General features: G+C 44.9%; 1 protein-coding gene across 2 annotated transcripts in view; it reads left to right on the top strand.

Moving 5' to 3' along the window:
* The window catches only part of SLCO2B1 (solute carrier organic anion transporter family member 2B1), a 100013-nt gene that overhangs the window by 57790 nt on the left and 16940 nt on the right, over nucleotides 1-25283 (top strand). For both annotated transcript variants that reach the window (XM_024217631.1, XM_024217636.1), the window contains 3 exons: nucleotides 9226-9390; nucleotides 11811-12003; nucleotides 12828-12987. In XM_024217631.1, the coding sequence (XP_024073399.1) occupies nucleotides 9226-9390; nucleotides 11811-12003; nucleotides 12828-12987 (518 nt within the window). The remainder of the gene's footprint in view (nucleotides 1-9225; nucleotides 9391-11810; nucleotides 12004-12827; nucleotides 12988-25283) is intronic.

The raw sequence follows: 25283 nt of genomic DNA, 5'->3' as shown, positions 1-25283 counted from the left end.
CGGGGGGTTGGGCGGCCCGGCGCGGCGCTCCGGGGGTTTGGGCAGCCCAGCGCAGCGCTCTGGGGGGCGGGGGGTTGGGCGGCCCGGCCCGGCGCTGGGGCGGGAGCGGGGGGGTTGGCCGGCGCGGCGCTCCAGGGGTTTGGGTGGCCCGGCGAGGTGCTCGGGGGGGGGGGGGTTTGGGGGCCCCGCCCGGGGCTGGGGGGGGGGAGTCGGCAGCGCGGCACTGGGGGGCGGGGTGTTATGGCGGGGCGGCGCTCTTCTTTTTTGCCTGGGGCGGCAAAAAAGTTAGAGCCGGACGTGTCCCCTGGGTATTTCTACTGAAATTTCACATCTTCCTATTTCTGTTTGTTTCCAATTCTCTGTTAAGCCTCCACATTCTCTATGGCTGAGACTCTAAGATATATTTAGTATATTTTATACTATATACTTAGTCCTGCCATGAATGCAGGGTACTGGACTAGATGACCTCTCAAGGTCCCTTCCAATCCTATGATTCTATATTCTAAGGTCTTCCAGGTAGAGACCTGACTGTAAAGTGGCCAGTGGTACATAACTAAGAAATAATAACACTTACTAAAGACTGCACTGGAAGTGGCATTACAGAGCTGTGATGCTGGCACTCAGTACTGGATTGCATTATTGGTATAGTACTCTAGAGACACAAATAGCCTGCTCATTGTTAGCATTTAACACTGATTTCTAAAAGCAACAATTGCAGCAGCATTCAGTTACAAAGCTTCTGCCCCAGTATGTTAAACTATCTGATATTCCTAGACCATGGCTAAATAAGCGCCTTATGCCCTTTTGTCTGGGTTCAATGGAAATCTGCGTTATTTGCCTGCTGCTCTGCATACAAGTACTGTTCTATTGTTCCAGTACAGAATAACTGGCAGCAACGGATATCTCTCTAGGCTCCATGTCCAATGGGATGGTAAGACTATAAGTAGGCAGACCTGGTGTTTAGGGGTGTGTGTGTACAGTATATATAGAGAGATAAAATGTTGATTCATAGATTCATAGATTCTAGGACTGGAAGGGACCTCGAGAGGTCATCGAGTCCAGTCCCCTGCCCGCATGGCAGGACCAAATACCATCTAGACCATCCCTGATAGACACTTATCTAACCTACTCTTAAATATCTCCAGAGATGGAGATTCCACAACCTCCCTAGGCAATCTATTCCAGTGTTTAACCACCCTGACAGTTAGGAACTTTTTCCTAATGTCCAACCTAGACCTCCCTTGCTGCAGTTTAAGCCCATTGCTTCTTGTTCTATCCTCAGAGGCTAAGGTGAACAAGTTTTCTCCCTCCTCCTTATGACACCCTTTTAGATACCTGAAAACTGCTATCATGTCCCCTCTCAGTCTTCTCTTTTCCAAACTAAACAAACCCAATTCTTTCAGCCTTCTTTCATAGGTCATGTTCTCAAGACCTTTAATCATTCTTGTTGCTCTTCTCTGGACCCTTTCCAATTTCTCCACATCTTTCTTGAAATGCGGTGCCCAGAACTGGACATAATACTCCAGATATTCAGTGCCACTTTACATTGGTCAGTCACATTATATGAGAAAACTCCTATTGACTTCAATGGAACCAGAATTTGGATTTAGATATAAATCTGGAGTAACTCCAGTGAAGTCAATGGTCTCATCCCCAGTTTACCCCAGTGTAACTCAGATTAGAATTTTGCCCCCAGTTTCTATTATTTACCTTATTTATTTTGTTCATTCTTTCTGATGCTAAACTTTATTGTTTTATTGGCTTTAATAGTCTTTTGTGCGCAGCAGCTTATAAAAACAAAATATATGCAGAGTCTCCAGTCTGAATAATCAATAAACTTTTATACTTCCTGAAATTTATTTGATGGCGAAAGAAGGGGAAAAAATCCAATTTTTACACCACATTGATGTTTTGACATTTCAATGCAGTAATATAGAAGTTTGGCATGGTAATCAGTATCAAGGAAACAGTTGTCATGTCACAAGGTACCAACATTCCACTAAAATCTATGTCAATAATGAAGCTCTGGACACCGTGGATCACTTCTGCTCTCTCGGCTCAATTCTTACCAGCTCACTTAACCTTGATAGGGAACTTGACGTGAGACTCGGTAAAGCTTCTGTTACCTTTGGCAAACTTACCTGATGTGTTTGGAATAACAAGTTGCTAACCCTGAACGCAAAGGTGTCTGTTTATCAGATTTGTGTCCATAATACCCTCCTTTCAGTTGTGAAACCTGGGTTACGTACCCCAAGCAGAAGCAGAGATTCAACAGTTTCCACCTCCACTGTCTTAGAAAAATCTTTGGAGTTACTTGGGACCAACAGATCACCAATAACGAGGTCCTTGAGAGAACCAACCTACAGTCTACTCTATGCAGACTATGCTGGCTGGGACACATGGAGGGTATGCCTCAAGATCATCTGCTGAAGGCTGCGCTCTATGGCCAATTTAAGAACTGCCTGCAATGCAGTGGAAGGCCAAAGCTCCAGTACAGCGACAAAGTCAAGCAAGGCCTCAAGAAATTCAGCTTTCCCACTGACAACTGGGAAAATCCTGCCCACAATCGCTCAGTTTGGAGAACCCGGGTTAAGACTAGTGCTGTCACTGCAGAGAGCCATCAGACAGCCCACAGGCGAGTGGTGAGTGTGCTTCAGCTTCCATTTGGCGAGTGGACCTGTAGCCACTGTAGGAAGGTCTCCTTTCATCTGACATTATGCCTTCTCTCTTTAAAACCAATATGAATGGGAGGTGTGTGAGCAAGTAATCTAAATATAGAGCTAAGAACCTGGAACTTGGAGAATCATAGGAATTAGAGCTAGAAAAGACCTATTATGCCCTCTAGTCCATCTTCCTGGAGCCACTACAAGATTGTTCCCTATACTGAATTAGCTAGTGCATTGTTGTTGTTTTCACGCAGCACAAAAAGGCCCTAGTGGCTACTAGCACTTACACAGGAAGGTCACCAATCTAAGTGTCGGTGCTGCTCAGCGTGAGTAGGGGTAGCAGCATCAGTACCTGAATGGGGATTTAACACAAGAAGATCTTCCTGATATTCATTCCAAATTTCCCCTTTTTAATTTAATCCCATTGCTTGTCGTTAGATCCCCAGATACCACACTAAATAATTCCTCTCCCTCCTTAGCGTTTACACTCTGTAAAAATACATATTAATAAATCTACACTCTATAAACATTTTGAAGCTCCAATGTTCTAGGTGTAAGTGCTATGTATTATTTATGGGCCACATCTGGAGGCCGTCCTGACCCAGTGTTTACTGAGCCTTTACTCAGGCAAACACCCATTGGCTTCAGTGAGTTCCTCTGGATTTGGCTCATTATTAATATTAAAGCACTTTCAAAATAGGCTTACAGGCTTTGGCACTGGGCTCCACAGTGACAGGCCTGAGAGATGGCCATTTCCCGGACTGAGCTCACAGATGCCAATTATAATTAGAAATGTTTCTTTTGGAAAGGAAAATATATTTCACAGTGTATTCCCGGTGGAAAGTGCTCTGCCGTCTGTTCGCTTTCACACTGCTGGCCTGAACAGAACAGGAAGAGCTTTCTTTTAAAACTGATGGCTTAAAAAAAACCTACTTGGAGCTGAGCCAAGCTTTGGGATGATTCCATGTGACACGCAAGTTTATGTTGCAATTCAGCAAAGAATTTGAATATATGTTTAAGGCCATTTGCTAGTTGGCCAAACACTTAAGTGCATGCTTACAGAGCTTCCATGCTTTGCTGAGTTGGGCCTTAAATTGCTCAGTTCAGCTGGAGCAGAAGGAAATGCCCAGATGGGCTGTTCTGTTGATTTAAAAGTTACAAAATGAAAATGACCATTAAAGAACAAATTGTGCTGTCACCTACACCTGTTCAGCCCTGTTGACTTCAGTGAGATTACATGGGTGTACGTGGGAGCAGAATTTGGCCCTAGAGGTCTGATCTTGCACAACCAAAGTCAATAGGATTTTTATCATTGACTTCAGTGAGACCAGAATTGGGCTCTTACTCTCCTAGTCTGGACTCCTCCTCCAGAACCCAATCCTGCAAAGTGCTGAGCTCTCTCAACTCCTCTGGAAGTCACTGGGAGTTGTATGTACTGTGACTCTTCCAGGCTCAGGCCCAATGGGAGAAGATAACGGTTTATAAATATCTGAGGAGTGAATTTCAAGGGTGGGAAGAACTGTGTCTATGTAAGGAATGGGTAAGGAATGGTGTCCCTAGCCTCTGTTTGTCAGAGGGTGGAGATGGATGGCAGGAGAGAGATCACTTGACCATTACCTATTAGGTTCACTCCCTCTGGGGCACCTGGCATTGGCCACAGTCGGTAGACAGGAAACTGGGCTGGATGGACCTTTGGTCTGACCCAGTATGGCCGTTCTTATGTTCTTATGCTCTTAAAGCAGTTAAATGAATAATAACTAGCAATGAGAGGATGAAATGGTGTATGGTAAAAAATTCAGGCAAGGCACTCAGGATGTTTTCAAACAATGAGGTCGGTTACCCAAGGAAAGTTAGCAAAGCTACATCACCAGAATTACTCCAAATTAGAAAAGCCAGAATACAACAGGGAGCAGCCTTGGCTTCTGCGCAGATGGTCTGGATGACATTGGGCTACCTCCTTTCACATTCGTACTCCCATTACAGTGACTGGAACGACATGTATGACTGAGATTTAGCTTCCAATAGGTCATTTCCATCTCTACTATCTATGGTTCTATTGAGGGATGTTCAGTTGGGTGGGTAGTATTGTGCCCAGGAAATGAAGCATGGTCTGGGGTACAGAGATGGGCAGATATGGAAGGTATTAGCTGCCACATTGAAAATGACAGAGAGTCCAGCCCGAGAGCCCCAGCCAGGACGAAGCAGTTCTCTGATAGGAGAGGCTCATTAAACTCCTGCGGGGCAGGACAAGCTGTACCTGTGCCTGGTACTAGGAACAGGTGCACTTAGTGCATGCACCAGGCAGACTGTGCTGAGACGGGGGAAGGGAGCTGAGAACAGATAATACTCAGAGCATAGCAAAGGCACCTGGGCACTGAGACGAAAGGAGAGGAGGTGAGACCATCCATTGAGATGAATAAAGCATTTCACACCTCTCAGACATATAATTCAGGATTCATTCCTCACCAGGGGGTGTTCTAATTCAGTTGGGACCACCCCACTGAGATGTGTGGGTCACTTCATACCCACTTCACCTGCTGCCAATGGGTGTGCAGAGTCCTTGTCCCATGCACTAGGCCCAGTTGTGAGGTAGGGACTCTGGAGCTCAACTCTCTTCTCTTTCTCTGCCTACAGCTGGTAAACACACTCCTCACAGCTCTATCATCCTTCCCATGGGCCCTACCAGGGTCTTAGAGTGGCCAGGAGGAGGTAGGACCTGGTATCTGAGCTGAGAGGTGTGCCCAGAAAGTACCTTTATGGCCATCCACAAGTGCCCTTTAATCATGCCCATCTCACCACTTTCTCGTTAAGGCAGAGATAAGCCTGCCCGCCCCTAACCTGTGCCCTTCCAGAATGTTGAGTTCACGTACACTGAAACCTCTGAAAACTAGGAAATAGGGGGAAAGTACACAACATCCCCACCCCACAACCTTAACTCTGACCTCTTTGAGTGATGCCCCAACCTGCCCCGACAGATATTGCAGCACTCTAACCTCCCAGATAATACTAAGGAAAGCAGGGACAGCGTACATGAATGCTGTAGGAGAAACTGTTACAACTTGTCTTCATTAAGGCAAACAATTCATTTAGTCGGGCTTAGACTATGTCTACACTGCAATGTGCCAGCTGACTCGGGCTCATGGAGCTTGGTCTAAGGGGCTATTTAACTGCAGTGTAGATGTTTGGACTTGGGCTGAAGCCCAGATTCTAGGACCCTGAGAGGTGGCTGCAGCCAGAGTCTGAACATCTACACTGCAATTAAACAGGCCTGTAGCCTGACCCCTACGAGCTCTAATAAGCTGTCACGGGCCAGCCGCATACCCATAGACATACCCATAGTGACCAGAAGTTAGCTACACCTGGCCTACAGCTGACCACTGTGCCTTCTCTGCATCCCAGAGTTGTGAGATGTTACTAGTACAAATCCCCACGGCAAGGATCAACCATTGTGGTCCTCTGCTTGGATGACTTACATAACTCAGTGGCAAAATGAGGGATCCCTGATCCCTAGAAAGGCAGATGCACCTCACCTCATCTTACAGTGTCAGCTTTGGCAATCTAGTCCCCATACCATTTAACATAGCTACTCCTAACTCTGCAAAGTTTTAGTGCCTGCAGAGTCATCACTTTTTTAAGGCCAGAAGGGACCACTGTGATCATCTAGTCTGATCTCCTATATAACACAGGCCACAAGACTTTCCTGAATTAATTCCTATTTGAACTAGAGCATAGCTTTTAGGAGAAAAATTCCAATCTTGATTAAAAGAATTGCCAGTGGTGAAGAAAAATGCTGGCAAATGATGGGTCGTAACACAGAATGTGGCATAGTCATCGTCTCTGCTTATTGAAGGGCCTCCCATGCTGACCCACACTTAAAATTTATTTCTAGTGGCTAGTGCCAGCTCCAGGACTCAGAGTTAAGATTATAGCATGAGGTGAGGTAGAAGATCTACCAAACATAACATTTCGGGTTCTGTGATGTTATGGTGGTAGAAACAACAAGGAGTCTGGTGGCACCTTAAAGACTAACAGATTTATTTGGGCATAAGCTTTCGTGAGTAAAAACCTCACTTTGAGGTTTTTACTCACGAAAGCTTATGCCCAAATAAATCTGTTAGTCTTTAAGGTGCCACCAGACTCCTTGTTGTTTTTGTAGATACAGACTAACACGGCTACCTCCTGATACTTGACACTATGGTGGTAGAATATGTCTAGCCAAATGGCTTTAGATCCTAGACACACGCCAACTCAGGATGTCAGACCACAGATTGCCTTCGTTTTGGAAAAGGTGCCAGACATTTCCCCATCATTTGTGAGTTGCTCAGACTTCCCGAATTCACGGCACACATTTGTTGTGACCCCTGGCATTATTCCCACACATTAAATACTATTATATTATGGTGAAATCAGTAGAAGGAATTAGAGTCCACATCTGGGAAAATCATTTACTGTTTATCTGGAAGGGATCTTCGGCTGTGTGTTTTATTTAATTGACACAAAGATATACAAAGAGTTGCAAGGAACTTTGCTATTTATAGGGTGGTAGAGACATGACTGGGACATGAGGTTCCTACTTCATATGAAAGACGACTTTCACACTGCTGGACTGAACAGAATGGGAAATTGCACTGTTGCCCATGGTGGGTGTTATCCATTTTTTCTGATTCCCCGGCGGAGGGGATTGTTTGTTCTGGTGCCTGGGCTGTGCAAGTGAAACTGTTTTCTTCTCTGAATTCCAGAGCAAGGATGCAGCCCCTAGGGCGTTCATCTTAGTTTTTCTTGTCTGTAATCAAAAATGTACTTTTTTATGATCAAAAGAAAAAGATGCCGGAATTGCAGCAGCAGTGAACAAGGAAATAAACCTTTTACAACTTCACAGCTGCTTTCTGAGTTCATTATAACAGAGTCCCTGCAGGAAGCCCAAGGAAAGGAAATGCAGAGGCAAATTTTGCATGGGCTGTGTGTGTCTACAGCAGCCTGTGTGACAAAACAACATTGGGCAGTGTGAGATACATACTGTATACGGGACCAAATCCTGAGGCACTTTCTCTCTTTCTACTCAGTCCTTACCTACACGAACTCCCATTCACTGCAGTGTGAGCTCACCTGAGTAAGAACTCAATACAAATGAAATAAGAATCTCAGACTTTGGCCCCTAGATTTTAAGAGAAAGAGACTCTGGTTCCCATTCTGATCTCACTCACAGCAGTGTAAGTTCACAGTAAATCCACTGAAGCCAGTGGAGCTCTGCATTTGCAGTGGTTCAGCTGAGATCATGAGCTCGCCTTTGGTCATTCCTTTGATTCATTAGGCACCAGGAAAATCTAATGTGCTATATAAGTACTAAATTACAGTCCATACATATGAGCTATGGTGAGAACAGGGCCCTGGGAGTCCAGACTCCTAGGTGATTCTCCTGACTCTCTCACTGTCTTACCAGGTGACCCTGGGCAAACCATGGACAAGATTGTGACTGGCACCTGTGTGGGTTCCCTCCCCTGTACCCAGCACAAGAGCCTGATGTATTCACAGTCCCTGCACTCCATACGACTCCCCACATCTGCCTTCCTAGGGGCACAAACCACTCAAAAAGGGGGAAGATCAGGCTTGTGCCTCCCCGCTCCATGGAGCAGGCCATGCACATGATGGCAGGGTGGAGGCTACATCACCCTAGAAGTTGGTCCCACCTCCAAATATACACACCCACCTGTAAAGCAGGAAGTTGGGGGGGGGGGCTGCACCACAATGCAGTGTTGCATGGAAATGGCACAGTCTTGCCCTTAACCTCTCTGTGCCAGTTTCTCCAGCCACCCAGAGAGGATAATGAAACTTAACCACCTTTTGTAACGCACTTGGAGATCCTGGTGTGAAAACGGCTACAAAAGTGTGTTCACATAATGAAGTCCCTATTGCAATCCACGCATATAAGGAGACAGAGTAGGGGTGCTTTAAGAACCTTAACTCTGAATGTCCTGACTCATGCATTTAAAAACTTGATGTGGCATTAACTCAGGTCTTTTGTATTTGATGTGTGTGTGCACGTTTAGAACTGTAGTAAATACCATTCAAAGGTCTTAATGTGTGTGTTTTTCAGCAGTTGATAAATATGAAAAGGTCTTATCATCCGTTAATCATGTCTATTCAATAGATATGGAGATGCCTCTTTCTGCCCCCCTCTTCCAATTTCTGCCATAGCTGTTAAAGATTTATTAGCATGGAAGTTGGCTAAATATTTGTGTGTATGTGTTCTGGCTGACCTGGAGCCAATGCTGTGTCACTTATTTTAAGTCTTGTATAATTAGAAGACTCTTCTTAAGCTGCCCCTGGAAAATCAGAAGAGGAATTACAGAAACTTAGAACTAATTTCCAGTATCTGTTTCACACACCTCCTCACTAGTTGTCTCTCTATTATTACTACTCTTATCACTGTATTATATTATTATAACTATTATAATGCTAGTGGGATGCATGCTAACCTGCCATGAGATGGAAATTCCCTTTTTCAGCCAGATCTGTATATTAATATGTTTTTGTTACTAATTCTCCTTTTTCATTTCAGTCTTTCCTGTGGTTTTGTTGAGAAATCTCCGGCATCCAGTCTATCTGTTGGTGGTTTTGGCCCAAGTCAATCTGTCTGCCATGGTTGCCGGTTTAGCAACATTCATGGGCAAATTCCTGGAGAGGCAGTTCTCTCTCACTGCATCATTTGCCAACATGATCATAGGTAAGTACTGCCTGTTACTACGGGAGACATTGCAGCTCTTACTGTACATGCTAGGGAGCACTGAAGCCCTTGTTTCCTGATAGGCTACCCCAAACTCAATGCAATTTTACATGGGAGACAGCAAAACTCAAACAAAACCCAGTTCACATGACAACAACCAAATACATGCAGACTGATCTGCCCAGAAGCGAGGTAGGTAGGGCTGGAGATGGGTGGGGCTCATTTACAAAGTCGGTCAGGAACAGGTCTACAAAGTATATTCAGCATTCACTGAAACTGACTGAAGATCATACTATTTTGCAGAGGGAGTTTTTCTAGTGGTTATCGCACAGGACTTGGACTCTTGAATTCTGCTCCTTTCTCTTCCATTGAGCTAGTTATGTGGCTCTGGGCAAGCCACGTAAGATGTTTGTGCCTCAGTGTCCCCTTTGTTAATTAGATATATGGTGCACCTCTCTATTTAAGTGTGATAACTCTGTGGACTCAGGCCAATGCAATCTCTCTCTCTCAGATATATTCTCAGATGCAAACATTGGCTGGGGGGAGGGGTGGATATTCAGTGTCATCTTAAACTAAAATAAAAATCATTAGGACTAAAAGTTATTATTTATTTGTATCATGACAGTGCCTAGGAGCCCCAGTCAAGGACCAACACTCCATTGTGTTAGGTGCTGTCCAAACACAGAACAAAAAGATGGTCCCATCTGTTTTCTCTTCATGTGTGGAGAAATCAAAGATAATATCAGAGTTCAGGGCAACTGCAACTGTATTCCCACATATTGTTCAGCAAGGGCACCCACTCTCAGGCTTCCAGCTCCCCAGCCATGGCCTCTCTTGTGCAGAGACATGCATCTCACTCCCTCCTAACTAGGGAATTCCCAGGCGGCACAGTTCTCTGCTTACACTGTGAATTCCCCAGCAAGTCAGACCGCCTGAGCAGGCCCCCTTTGTTTTTCTCCACAGAAGCTATAAACAGTGTAATTGCACATGGTTTTAAGTTACCACACAGCCCTTTCTAAGCAAGCACATTTATTCTTAAGGTGAAAGCATTACAGAGAAAACATATTACAAACAATAAAGAACCTACACTCATTCTAATAAGCTTATCAGAGATCACCACCCTCATCTCCACAAAGGCTCTGGTTGGTGTCAGTCCCTCCAACCCTTCTCTAAGGATTGGGGCCCTTCCTTTAGGCAGAAGGTGCTGTCCATTTGCTGGATCAGAAGGAAGGCCCTGACTCATTTTAGACTCAGGCTCTTTATCCAACAGTCCTTTCTTTGTCTATTGGTTCTCTAGAAAATCCAGTTTAAACCAGTATATGCGAGCCTCTCCAGGTGATGGTACCTCTTGGGAGGTGTTACAACCTGAGTGAATTTGCTTAATCACTCTCCACTGTTTTTAGTTCCTGGAGGGCAGTGAAAGAAATCAGAAGTGCTTTCCACACCCTACGGTCCACTCAACAAAGGCCTGATTATCTTTGACTTAAGATGTGATAATAGGAACTCAACTGCGGATGGTATTTGAGCACAGATGTCAGGGAAGAGTGTTAAATATATCAAGGGCCTAGTTCCCCAGGAAGGAAATGTGGCTGAGAAGTAACTAAAATATTTTAAGAGCTCTGAGATCATCCCCAGATGATTCATCGATTTTAAGTTCAAAGGAACTATTTTTATCATCTAGAATGATCTCCAGTATAATACAAGCCTTAGGGTTTCTCCACATGGCAACTTGGTGCCCAGCAAGCAAGTAGTGTAAATCTACAGTGTTATAGTGTGCCAAGCACTCATGGGCCATGGGACCCTGCCACTGTGTAGTAAAAGTTGGGTAGTGCCCTTTGATCTACTGCAGTTTCAAACAGAACTTTTAGCTTGACGTACGAAAGTCCATATGGCCAGTGAGTGCATGGCTCAGTAGAGCTCCATGGATTTACACCCCAGATTGTCATGCTCTAACTCGCCATACAGACATGCCCTTAGCATGTCATCAATTGGTTCCTGCATCAAGAAACAATGACAGAAAATGTGGAAATGGCAGAAGTGATCAATCTCACTGGATGATGATTTCCCATTCCCTCCTACAGGAGACAGTGGGTCTCATGGATAGAGCACTGGGTTGGGCCTCAGGAGACCTGAGTTTTAGTCTTGGCTCTACCACTGGTCTGCTGGGTGACCTTGGGCAAGTGACTTCACTTCTTAGTTTCTCCCTCTGTAAAATGGAGACGTGATGCTTGTAAAATGCTTTGAGATCTACTGATGAAAGATGAGATGAAAAGAACAGGGAATTATTATTTACAATGACGTTTTGAGATCTATCAGTTACCATTTAATCCATTTACTATGTTCTGCATTGACTGGAAGGTGTTGAAGTATTATCACTGATATTTAGATCTTAACTCCCTGCTCTTGTTTCTGTTCCCAAGGTTCTGTGAACATCCCCGGGGCAATGGTTGGAGTAGTGGCGGGTGGCGCCATCATGAAGAAGTTCCAAATGACTCTGAAACAGTGTGGCGGCATGTGTGTCATTGGCATGCTCCTCTGTGTGATCTTTGCCTTTCCCCTCCTCTTCCTGGGCTGCCCTACGCAGAAAGTTGCTGGCCTTAACTACAGACGAAGGTACCACTTGTCATATAGACCATAAGGTTGGCCCTCTGACACATTTTCATTGGCTGACTGATTGATTTATAAAAGTGTCCCTTTCCATGTGCATTCCACAAAGTTTACACCGGAATTAAACCCAAAAAACTCCACGAAAAGGTCACAAACCTCACAAGTTTAATGAATTTTATCACAAATAATTTGGAATCAAAAATTCATACTGGAAAATGCTTGACTTATCATTCACTGCTTGATAATTTACCAAGATATTAACATGGAGAGAATATTTTTGAAATAATGGCTGCCTCTCTATATGTTGAAATGCAGGCAGAACCTTACCCTCTATTAAGAAAAAGAGACCCCTGATAGGGGGTGAGTTTTGACTACTCAGAGTGTGGACTGTAGTTTAGAGCTGAAGGAACCTGCTCACACACAGTGATACTAAAGAAGAAAATATTAATTCTGAATTGGGAATTTTTTACTTTTACATATTCCTGATGTGGTACCGCTAGTTCTCATGAGCTGCTCAGTTCCACTTGCATGGGGTGGTAGTATTTGAAGGAGAAATATATGGCATGTATATAAGTGGCTGCATCCTTTGTATATAAGTGGCTGCATCCTTTGTTCATGGCCAGACTTTCAAACTTTTGAGGGTTTTTTTTAGAGGTACAAGAATTAATCTATGGAAATTATTTTTTCTGTGGGTTTGGCAGAGTCCATCAATGCACACTTTCAGTGTTAAGCAAGCAAGCTTTTGTTCACTAATATCTATATACATATGGTATACTACATAAACCCACAATGTATATATTAATATAGTCATATCTTTCCTTCTACTGTAGCTCTGATGTTGGACAACACTCTTTTGAATGTAACAGTAAATGCAACTGCCTCGATAAGGCCTATAACCCTATATGTGGGGCTGATGGGATTGAATACATCTCTCCATGTTTTGCTGGCTGTGAAGTTGTAAACTCTGATGTGGTTGAAAATAAAGTTCTGGTGAGTAAAGTTTTTTTCTTCTCTCAGCACTAAAGCTCTGACTTGGCATTGCTAATGAGTTAAGAGTCCAATGCAAAGATCAATGCTGATAGTTCAGTGATACTGTTTAGATCAGCTGTGTAGCAAGAAAATCTTTGGCCAGATCTACCCTAAGAAGTTAGGTCAACCCTCTAAGCAACGTAGTTAAGATGACCCAACCCCTGGTGTAGACAGTGCTACGTCGGTGGAAAAATTCTTTTATTACCCAATTACTGCCTCTTGGGGAGGTGGATTAACTACAGCGATGAGAGACCCTCTCCCGTCACTGTATAGTGAGTGTCTGTGCTGACGTGCTACAGAGGCGCAGCAGCAGTGGTGCAGTTGTGTTGTTATAGTGGTTTAAGTGTAGACATGGACTCCGTCTTTATTGTGAATTGGGCTCTCACATGCCTCTTGGATGCCGTCTCTTTGCATCACTGCCGAAAGTAGTGCTGACAGAGGACGAATGGAAAGTTCCAGGAAACATTTGGCACAGGTGTATCCTCTTAAGCACTCTCCAGTGTTTTGCTGAAATTCATAGTTCAGTGCCTTGTTCGAGGCAGTACTTCTGCAAGTATAGCATTCAAAATGACAGTGAACAATGAGTTTTCAGAAAGATCAGTCAAGCAAAATATGTTTCCCACTTCTACTGCTTTTAATCAGCTCAGGTTTGGCTACTGGGACCTTTATTTAATCTTTAATATATTCTATGCTTTTCAAAGGCACCCACTGTTTTTTGGCAATGACAGTGCCAGAGTTTGCTGTGCTCTCTTCACAAGTTGTCACTTAAAAGGGCCCTTTTCATAATTGTGTTTTCTTGTAGTGTAACTACACTATGGGACGGCCACAAATAGATATGGAGAGCTCTGGTAATGCAATGGCCACTGTGGTGTACGAGCTAGTGATGCACTCATATCACAATGGTGTTAGTGCCCAGAGGTGGACGGGTTTGGTAATGGTGTCAGCACTGACTGACAGTTGTTACCATCTGATGGCTGCGCAGTGGCGCATGAGAAATGAGGTGTTATTATTATTATGTATTTGTATAATGGTAGCACCTAGAAGCTCCAGTCAACTAACAAAATCATCCCAAGCACAGGACTTGGTGATGATGGGGGACTTCAACTACTCAGACATCTGTTGGGAAAATAACACAGCAGGGCACAGATTATTCAACATGTTCTTGGAATGTATTGGAGACAAGTTTTTATTTCAGAAGCTGGAGAAAGCTACTAGGGGAGAGGCTGTTCTAGATTTGATTTTGTTTTAGATTTGATTTTGACAAATAGGGAGGAACTGGTTGAGAATTTGAAAGTGGAAGGCAGCTTCGGTAAAATGATCATGACATGGTATATTTCATGATTCTAAGGAATGGTAGGAGGGAGAACAGCAAAATAAAGACAATGGATTTCAAGAAGGCCGACTTTAGCAAAATCAGGGAGATGGTAGGTAAGATCCCATGGGAAGCAAGTTTAAGGGGAAAAACAGTTGAAGACAGTTGGCAGTTTTTCAAAGAGACATTATTAAGGTGATAAGAGCAAACTATCCCACTGCATTGGAAAGATAGGCAGTATGGCAAGAGACCACCCTGGCTTAACCAGGAGACTTTCAATGATTTAAAACTCAAAAAAGAGTGCTACAAAAAGTGAAAACTAAGTCAAATTACAAAGGATGAATATAAACAAATAACACAAGTATGTAGGGACAAAATAGAAAGGCCAAGGCACAAAACAAGATTAAACTAGATAGAGACATAAAGGGTAGCAAGAAAACATTCTACAAATACATTAGAAGCAAGAGGAAGACCAAAGACAGGATAGGACCATTATTCAATGAGGCCGGGGGGCGGGGGGGGGGGAACAATAACAGAAAATGTGGAAATGACAGAGGTCCTTAATGACTTCTTTGTTTCGGTTTTCACCAAGAAGGTTGGTGGTCATTGGACATCTAACATAGTGAATGCCAGTGAAAATGAGGTAGGATCAGAGGCTAAAATAGGGAAAGAACAAGTTAAAAATTACTTAGACAAGTTAGATGTCTTCAAGTCACCAGGGCCTGATGAAATGCATCCTAGAATACTGAAGGAGATGACTGAGGAGATATCTGAGTCATTAGCAATTATCTTTGAAAAGTCATGGAAGACGAGAGAGATTCCAGAAGACTGGAAAAGGGCAAATATAGTGCCAATCTATAAAAAGGGAAATAAGGACAACCCGGGGAATTATAGACCAGTCAGCTTAACTTCTGTACCTGGAAAGATAATGGAGCAAATAATTAAGCTATTAATTCGCAAACATCTAGAAGATAATAAGGTGATAAGTAATAGTCAGTATGGATTTGTCAAGAACAAATCATGTAAAACCAACCTGATAGCTTTCTTTGACAGGGTAACAAGCCTTGTGGATGGGGGAAAGCGGTAGACATGGTATATCCTGACTTTAGTAAAGCTTTTGATACTGTCTCACAAGACCTTCTCATAAACAAACTAGGGAAATGCAACCTAGATGGGGCTACTATAAGGTGGCTGCATAACTGGTTCGAAAACCATTCCCAGACAGTAGTTGTCAGTGATTCACAGTCATGCTGGAAGGGCATAATGAGTGGGGTCCCACAGGGATCAGTTCTGGGTCTGGTTCTATTCAATATCTTCATCGATGATTTAGATAATGGCATATAGAGTACACTTATAAAGTTTGCGGACAATACCAAGCTGGGAGGGGTTGTGAGTGCTTTGGAGGATAGGATTATAATTCAAAATGATCTGGACAAACTGGAGAAATGGTCTGAAATAAATAGGATGAAATTCAATAAGGACAAATGCAAAGTACTCCCCTTAGGAAGGAACGATTAGTTGCACACATACAAAATGGGAAATGCCTGCCTAGGAAGGAGTACTATGGAAAGAGATATAGAGGTCACAGTGGACCACAAGATAAATATGAGTCAACAGTGTAACACTGTTGCAAAAAAAGCAAACATCATTCTGGGGTGTATTAGCAGGAGTGTTGTAAGCAAGACACGAGAAGTAATTCTTCCGCTTTACTCCAGTTCTGGGTGCCACATTTCAGGAAAGATGTGGAGAAATTGGAGAAAGTCCAGAGAAGAGCAAGAAAAATGATTAACGGTCTAGAAAACATGACATATGAGGGAAGATTGAAAAAATTGGGTTTGTTTAGACTGGAAAGCAGAAGACTGAGAGGGGACATGATAACAGTTTCAAGTACATAAAAGGTTGTTACAAGGAGGAGGGAGAAGAATTGTTCTTCCTAACCTCTGAGGATAGGACAAGAAGCAATGGGCTTAAATTGCAGCAAGGGCAGTATAGGTTGGACATTAGGAAAAACTTCCTAATGGTCAGGGTAGTTAAGCACTGGAATAAATTGCTTAGGGAGATTGTGGAATCTTCATCATTGGAGATTTTTAAGAGCAGGTTAGACAAACACATGTCAGGGATGGTCTAGATCAGTGGTTCTCAAACTAGGGCCGCCTCTTGTTCAGGGAAAGCCCCTAGCGGGCCGGGCCGGTTTGTTTACCTGCCGCGTCCGCAGGTTTGGCAGATCACGGCTCCCACTGGCTGCGGTTCGCCGCCCCAGGCCAATGGGGGCTGCGGGAAGCAGCGCGGGCCGAGGGATGTGCTGGCCGCCCTTCCTGCATCCCCCATTGGCCTGGAGTGGCGAACCATGACCAGTGGGAGCCGCGATCGGCCGAACCTGCAGACGCGGCAGGTAAACAAACCGGCCCAGCCCTCCAGGGGTTTTCCCTGAGCAAGCGGTGGCCCTAGTTTGAGAACCACTGGTCTAGATAATACTTAGTCCTGCCATGAGTGCAGGGGACTGGACTAGATGACCTCTCGAGGTCCCTTCCAGTCCTATGATTATATGATTATTACTATTTATTTGCATAATGGTAGCACCTAGGAGTTCCATTCGTGGATTGGGACCCCATTGTTTTGGTGGTAACAATCTAGTGTTTAAGTGGAGAAATTAGACATATTACATCATGGTTCGCGCTGATGCAAACCCACAGAAAATATAATAGTTAAACATGCTTTCTCTCAGTGACCTTTGGCAGCTGCAACACCTAATTCTTACCCATTAGTTCTTTGATGGTCAGGATTACCCTATTCACTGTTCAAAGCCTGAAATCGGTGGCTTATTGACTGGAGTGTACTGCACTGACCAGAAAATTACAAAATCTAAAATTTTCTCACACAATCTGCTCACAGTAACTTCCTCCTTTCTCTAGCCCAAGCTAACCCAGATAATTGTAATCCATGGCACTTAACATCCAGTGGAAAACTCCACCAACAATACTGTCGCCCTTCTGCAGAGCCATAGTAGAGGTTGGGGTCTTACCGGGCAGTTTCCCATTAGAGGAGAAATCAGTGTCATTGACTCTGGGTATTTTCTTAGTGTAACTTGTTTTATTTACACTGTGTATACCAGTTCTTGAACAGGTCTGGTCACAACCAACACATAAGCAAATCCCTCTTTCAGAAATCTCAGCCAAAACATCGATTACCAGCCCCCAGGGAGCAACTCTTCCGCAAGTGGTTAAGACAGAGTGAAAATTCTTCTGCTTTTTGCAATAGCTTCACCCAAAAGAAACTACATTAGCAAACTAACCACAGTGCAGCATTTCTTCAAGGACTGAACAGCATTCAAACTCTAAAAAAAAGAGCTTGTAAACTATATGTAACAGTGCCATCTGGGGTCTCCTGCCATCACAATATAATTCCTTAACCGGAAACTAACTCTAAATATATCTATTACTCGAGTACATACGGTGACAACATTTAACATTATTATTGCCTCTGTCAGAGTGCTAGCAGCAGCACCCTGATCACTGATGTTGCTGCAGCACAGAAAAGGCTGCAGGCTTAGCTGGAAGCAGTTAATCACTTTTCTATTGGGGGATGAGCACCTGGGTGATCATTACTAGACTACTGATACAAGTGGCAGTAATTGGGAGGAAGAGGAAGCAGGGGGAGGAGCTCAGAAGGTGAACTGTATGGAGGAGAAAAGCTGTCTGGCAAGCCCCTGCTGCAATATGACTGTGTCGTGTTCTGTTTGCAAAAGAACTGTGGTATAAAAGAAACACATGGTGAAAGGAAAAGAGCCTGGGTGTGTTTATGACCATGCAGGGCCGGTGGAAGGATGTTTCGCGCCCTAGGCGAAACTTCCACTTTGCACCCCCCCCATCCCCGAGCCCCCGCCCTGAGGCACCCCCCCACGGTTGCTCCCCCCTCCGCCCTTAGGCCCCCCCCTTGTGGCAGCTCCCCACCCCCTACCCTGAGGCACCTCCTCTGCCCCAGCTCACCCCTGCCCCATCTCCTCCCCGAGCACGCCATGGTTGCTTCACTTCTCCCGTCTCCCAGGCTTGCGGCGCCAAACAGCTTAGGTGCCGCAAACCTGGGAGGTGGGAGAAGTGAAGCAGCCACGACGTGCTCGGGGAGGAGGCAGGGCAGGGGTGAGCTGGGGCAGGGAGTTCCCCTGCGTGCCGCCCCATCCCCCTTGCTGCAGACAGCCATCCCTGCGCTCCACTGCCCCCCAGCTCCCTCCGCCTAAATGCCGGCGACGACCGGGGCGGCCGAAGATCCGGCCGCCGCAGTCACTGCCGAAGAAAATGGCGCCCCCCAAATCCTAGTGCCCTAGGCGACCGCCTAAGTCACCTAAATGGTTGCACCGGCCCTGTGACCATGGGATGATGGAAACTGGCTAAGCACCGTGGCACACCAGATAGCTGAGAGAGGACCCTGTGGCACTGCTCTGCAGTATCTTAATAGAAAGACTTAGTCTAATGTTCACTCTGTTCTTACTAGCACTGAACATGGTGGCCTCACAATAGCTACAGCGAGATGCTAATGGGATTAGAACATCTCCCCCAAGGTAGCTCACAAGTAACCACAGTGGTGTGGCAATGGCAGAAGAATGGTTACGAACCAACATTCAGAAAATCTGTGCAGGGGCATTGTTTAATCCTTAGATTGGCATTTTGAGGGGACTTCACCAGACCAGCAACTTACCCACCTCCATAACTGCGAACATACAGTAGAAATTGCCATATTTTTGTTGCAATTTTTATCCTCTTTGATGCCTATTGTCAAGCTAGACACTTGTGAGGCAGCATAGGTTAGTAGATGGGGCACTGGACTGGGAGCCAGAAGAAATGGGTTCTGTTCTTGGCTCTATCACTAATCTGTTCTGACTTTGGGTAAGTCATTTCACTTTGCTGTGCTTTTGTTTCTCCTTCTGTCTTTTGTTTGTCTGGTTAATTAGATTACAGTCTCTCAAGGACAGAGACTGTCTTTTACTATGGCTGTGTACAGTGCCTAGCACAATGAGGCACTGATCTAAGCTGGGACTTCTGGATGCGACCGTAATACAAATAAACTATCATAATCATTATAAACCAAACCAAATACATAAATAATGTGAAACATTATGAGTCCATATTAAAGAAATAGCATTCCCCCTCCTCCTACCACAGTGTATACACACACACACACACACACAGGATAGGAACTGAATTTACACCCTTTTTGAAGGTGTTCCTTTCAACAAATAAACTTTCTGTCAAAGCATACTCCTGAATATGGTTGTTTTTAGGTTTGTTCCTTGCAGGAACACTGTATCCTGCCCCTAGCTTCCTCCACCCCAGAAAGCCTTCAAATACTTTTACCCATGTATTACAGACCCTCCCCGACTTATGCAATCGCGTTCCGGAACACCTTGCATAACTCGAATTTTGTGTAAGTTGGAACATATACCCAACCGTTACGCAAAAATCAAAAAAACCTCCTATTTCTAGCTTACGGAACTTTTTCCGTAAGTGCAGATTTGCGTAAGTCGGGTCTTGCGTAACCCGGGGAGCGTCTGTATTTGTATTACAGTAGAATCCAGATGCCCCAAACACAATCAGGGCCCCATTGTACTGGGTGCTGTACAAACACATGAGCAAACACCGTCTAGTAAAACCAGCAATAGCACTTCCTGCAGCACTTGTGGGGGGAGGGGCGAGTGAGGCCTCCATCCAACCATGGACATATCTTGACCCAGTTTAGCTTGGGAGATCTTAAGCACCTCAGGGCATGGACTGTCTCTTACTGAGTGTTGGTCTAGTGCCCAGCACTAGACCAACACAGTAAATTGGGCATTATAAGTAACCATGACAAGGAGATGAGTGCAGACAATGCCATGGCTACTAAGACTGAACTATGCCCCTTACGTGCCTACTAAAGAATTACTTGCCCAGCTTTCCACAGCACAACTTCAATCTCTTTTTGGTTTGGCTTCACCCTGGTCCCTGCCAGTATCTCCTATTTCCTAAAAATTAAAACTAACTCCCATCTGTCACAGCACGAGGAAACCGTGTTCTTGCTGCTCGTTAACCTAGATAACAGAGTTTGTTGCACTGCAGCCACCCAAGACATAAAGTCATCTAGATAAAAGCTCAGATAAAGCTGAACTTCACTCTTCCCACATGCCAGCAGTATAGCCTAGTTATTGGTTCCAAATTCTCTGCTCAGAGAAATGGCTAAATTGCTGCAGGAAAAATAAACACAGTTATTACATTTTATGGTATTCCCCAAGCACAAGATTTCCTGGGTGTAATTATGTTTTTGTTACTGTTTCCATTGCCAGCCCTGCAGTGTAAGTGGCTATGGCACTGTGATGCCTTTTATTTCCAGTCTCCTGCACCATTACATTTCTAAGAACTCCTGTGTGCAGGGCCAGCAGCCATTTTGTTCTTGGGGTTGCTGCCACCTGGTTCAGAGGAGCCACGTACACAGTACTCTCTTCTGGGGACTGTATTTCATTCATTCTGCTTTTTTTCCTACTGTTAGATAAAAGCCTTCACGGGCTGCAAGCATATGTTTTGCTACATGTGTATGGAAACATAAACTCAATTTGCATCAGGGCTACTCAAACTTTGCCCAAAGTGAAGGCTGCACTGACCTATTGCCAAGAGCCTGAGGACCACAACCCATTCTCCTCACATGGAGCAGATTACATTCTCAGTTTTCACACAGGGGTGCGGGCTGCAGGAAGTACAGGCCTCATCATGCAGTGTCCATCTTGAAATGAGTGACCTTCCACCAGGCCATAGTGGAGCACTGTATGTTGGGTCCCACAGTTCGCACAGACTGCACCTCTCTAAGGAATGATGAGCCCGACCTTCCCATCATCACCTATGGATGGTGAATTGTTGGCTATTTAGAACTTAAGTATATAACCATGCCCAATAACAGTTGGGTGAACTATTAACAGAGTTACAGAGACCAGAGGTAGTCTGAAGAAACCAGTGTGGTGTGTGCCTGGGAACGGGTGATGATAATGGTCGCACTGATACTGCTTGGTATCTAAAGGACTCCCTGTGCTGGAACTGGTGTGGGGTGAATGGAAACACCTCCAGGCAGGACTCTGAGGCACAGCACAGAATTCTCTGCCCAAGGGACTGGGGGCGTTAGAGTGGCGTTAAGCCATCTTTGCACTCTCCCAATCGTGAGCTGCTCCAGGGCCTGTGTAGACCATCAGCAGCACTTTGGCAGCCCTGGGAGCCAGTCGAAGTTAGAGTAGCCTCCTGGAGCTGCCCTATGGGATGCAGCACTGCCTGGAATCTCCCTGTTCAAACATCCATCTCCTGCCCCCAGCCCCACTCCCAGCATGCCCCCTACACCAGGGCTTGTGAGGGGGTCCTCAGAAGGTAGCCTTATGGCTGTCTTCTGCAGTCAGTCCTTCACTGAAGGAATTCTCCTCCAGCTCGATGTGGGACTTTTAGGGCACCTTATGTCATTCTGGCCCTTCTACATGATGTATGGGGATGGGAGGGAAAATGGGGCTCTAACCCCTTGATTGGTGCTTTGGTGGTGTGTGCTAGTGCCAATAAGGACCTGTATGAGAGACGTCCCAATACAGTCCACATGTAACTTAATGCATGTCCCCAAAGCTGAGAGGTTAGTGTGCCAAGTCCCACTGTGCCACCTCACTCACACACTATATAAACAATCTGAACCTGATAGGTGTTTCCTTCTCTGAGAGAAAAAGCAACAAAACTTTAAATACCAGCAAGTCCCAGCTAGCAAAAAAAGAACACGCAATATGCACGGTTTGATGTGACCTACTTTCTCATCTGAGAACTCAATTGCCAGATATTACCACTGAGTAATATTATTTGACATCCAGCGATGAAAGAAATTGTGGTTGGCTGCCCACCAGAACAGGAGCCTGGCTGCTACTGACTCCCACAACCCGCAGAGTTGGTTTCAGAGGTTTGGTGCAATTTTTTTTGAGTCATGACTGTGAAACACAAGTTATGGTAGCTGGATTTTCTAAACCAGGGTTTATGTCATCTGAAAGGGCCGCCAAAGGCAGCTCTGTGCTGTGTTAAAACACCTACGTGTACAAATTGGGTAGCGAACATATTTCACAGCTACTCTCTGTTGGATGGATTCAGACCTGCTCAGATATCTGTGGCTGTGTTGCCCTCTAGTAGTTAGAGGCTTTGAAATGAATCCATGGTCATCCACTGCCGTGAAGTCACAGCCGAATGAAAGGAAAGGAGCATAGTCTTGTTTGGAGCATGTGCATGGGAGACCGGTGTCTTAGGGTTGTATTCCTGACTCTGCCATGACTTTGGGCAAGTCATCTAAACTCTTTATGACCCAGCTTCCTTATAAAACAGACACAGTAATACCTCACTCAGGGTGACTTTAAGTAACCTTAACTACGGTAATTACTGTTTGTAGAAGGGCAGAGTGTTATCTTCTAAAAGAAAACCACACACTCAACTGTCTGTTGGACTCAACCTGAAAAGACTGCAGGGCTCAGATTAATACATATGGCCCCAGGGAGCCAACCAAGACATTTCAAACCTAGTGCTGACATCACACATTCATGTGCTACAGACCACAAATACATTTACCCGATAAATCACACACACACTTGGGGAGGCCACTTCCACTTGAGTTAGAGGAGCACTTCCTTAGCTGGCTATTTATTGACATAGTAAGATTGCCTGTTGTGCTAAGTTAACACAGGTGGAAAGACAGTGGTGCCCCAAAGAGCTTACAGTCTAACTAGACAAGATAAACAGCACACAACCAAAATGCCAGAGGTGCAAGTCTTTCTTGTTAGTGACAATCTACAATCGATAAATATAATCTGAAGCATTTTAACACTGATCTACAGCCTGCCTCAGAACATCTGCTTTTTTTTAAAAAAACAAAAGCAGTTGGCCCAGATGGAAACACCTCTTGTGCTCGTGGTCCATGTCAGCAAAGTGCAGAGGGTGACGTGCACACGTTGTTTGTTGCCCTTTTGCCGGTATGGGTGTGACACTTTGGGCGTTCACTCAGACCAATAGGGGTTGTGTCACCACCCGCCATTTAACCGTGAATGCTTCTGTGCTGTGCAGCTTTGGCTCAGAGCCTGCTCCAAGCACGTTGACTTCACCCTGGCTTCCACCAGCCTGGTTACTCCATACAGGGTGACATCAACAGCCCCTCCAGTTCCAAGTCTCCCCAGAACCGTCTCCTTTGCAGTGCTCAGCCCCTCTCATTGTAGCACTCACAAAACCTTATGAAGTTTGCTGCTCCTTTTACGAGAGTTCACAGCATGAGCCTGTGAGTTTGGCCAATGATTTTACTCCTCAGTTTGAAACATAGCCCTGAGATGGTTTTGTCATAAAACAGGATTACGTTTATTAACATAGAACAGACATTTAGGTGATACCAAGTGGAAGGAATCGAGATAGAAATGGTTACAAACAAACCATAAAAAATAGGCTGCTGAGACTAAAACCTAACTGAACAACCTAGAGTCATTTGTTCAAAGTAGTTTTCTCCCCAGAGTTGTTCTTCCAGCATGGCTGGCCAGGTCTTAGCCAGGATCTAACACAGAGCTCAAAGCACTTGGCTTCTTTGTCTCTTCAGGTGAAGGATGCCAAATGGCTTTCTCTCTCTGCTCAGATCTTCAAAGTTTATCTTTGTTTTCAAGGGCTCAGCTTGCTGTGTCTACCAGAGAGTTGACGCCATGTTAATTTTTGCAGTCTCCTCTCCCCCGCTGTGAGAGTTACCTGGCTATCTCCCCCACTCCCTAGGTTGTGAGCTTTGTTTACCTTTTATGTAAATGTTCTTCCATTGTCTCTTTGCTCAGTTTACACTGGAGACACATTCAAGCAGGCAGGTTCCTTTGTCTAGGGCAGGGTGACTTAAGCACTAACTGCCAAACACATTTTAAGGACATATTTCCAGCCCATAGATATAATTTTCTATATAGCATCCGTACATATACTACTCAGTAGTGTTATTCAGCAGTGTGTTACCAGTTTGTACCTTGCATGCAGGACCGGCTCTAGGCACCAGCAAACCAAGCACGTGCTTGGGGCGGCACAATTCCAGGGGCGGCATTCCGGGTGGTTTGGGGGTTTTTTTTTGCTTCGGCAGTTGCGCTCTCGGAGGTTTTTGCTTGCATGACACCTTTTAGATGCAGATTATGACAATGGTGAGTTGGGGTACACTGAGCTGGTCAGGCCAGCTGAGACTCACTGCTAGATACCAAGGAGCCCTTTGTCTTCTGGCATTGGGGTGCTCTGAGGGTCACAGTAGGTTTGTCACGTTTCTCTCTGGCGCATGTGAAATGTCTTTAACAAGCTGCAATGAGTGCCAACGGCTTTATTAAACATGCTTCCATAGCAGTGGATGTAGCAAACATGTCGCCTCTTGTTCAACATCCTCCCCATATGGGCAGAGAGAGGAGCGAATGTGCAGTCCACCTTGGCTCTGACTTATGGGCACCATGTACATTTGGTTTCACAGCTACATTGTCGGCATCAGGAAGCAGCAGCTAAAAATCTCACTAGGCCACAGTGGAGCTAGTCCCATTTTTAGTTCAATGCTCTGTTAAAACCTGGTGCATCAATCATTATGAGCCCTGCTCTGTACAATAACAAGGATGATCCTGCATTTATATAGGGCCTTCCTTCTACATGGGACCCAAATTGTTACCTGGGGTTCTTTCAACTCATAGCTCTTAGTAACTTTTACTCTATGCAAGGTGATGTCAGGAAATAAATCAGGGGAGACACGGCCGTCTGACCGATAGATGGCTGGCACAAACAGCACAACACAAGAGTGCTTTCACTTAAAGATACACTTTACTTAGTCTCAAACATACAGAATGGGAAGAAACTGTCTAGGAAGGAGTACGGCAGAAAGGGATCTAGGGGTTCTAGTGGACCACAAGCTAAATATGAGTCAACAGTGTGATGCTGTTGCA

The sequence above is a fragment of the Terrapene carolina genome, unplaced genomic scaffold (genome assembly GCF_002925995.2).
Source record: "Terrapene carolina triunguis isolate 2854851 unplaced genomic scaffold, T_m_triunguis-2.0 Scaffold244, whole genome shotgun sequence".
NCBI lineage: Eukaryota > Metazoa > Chordata > Testudines > Emydidae > Terrapene > Terrapene triunguis.
This window is presented reverse-complemented; position numbering and strand designations above follow the sequence as displayed.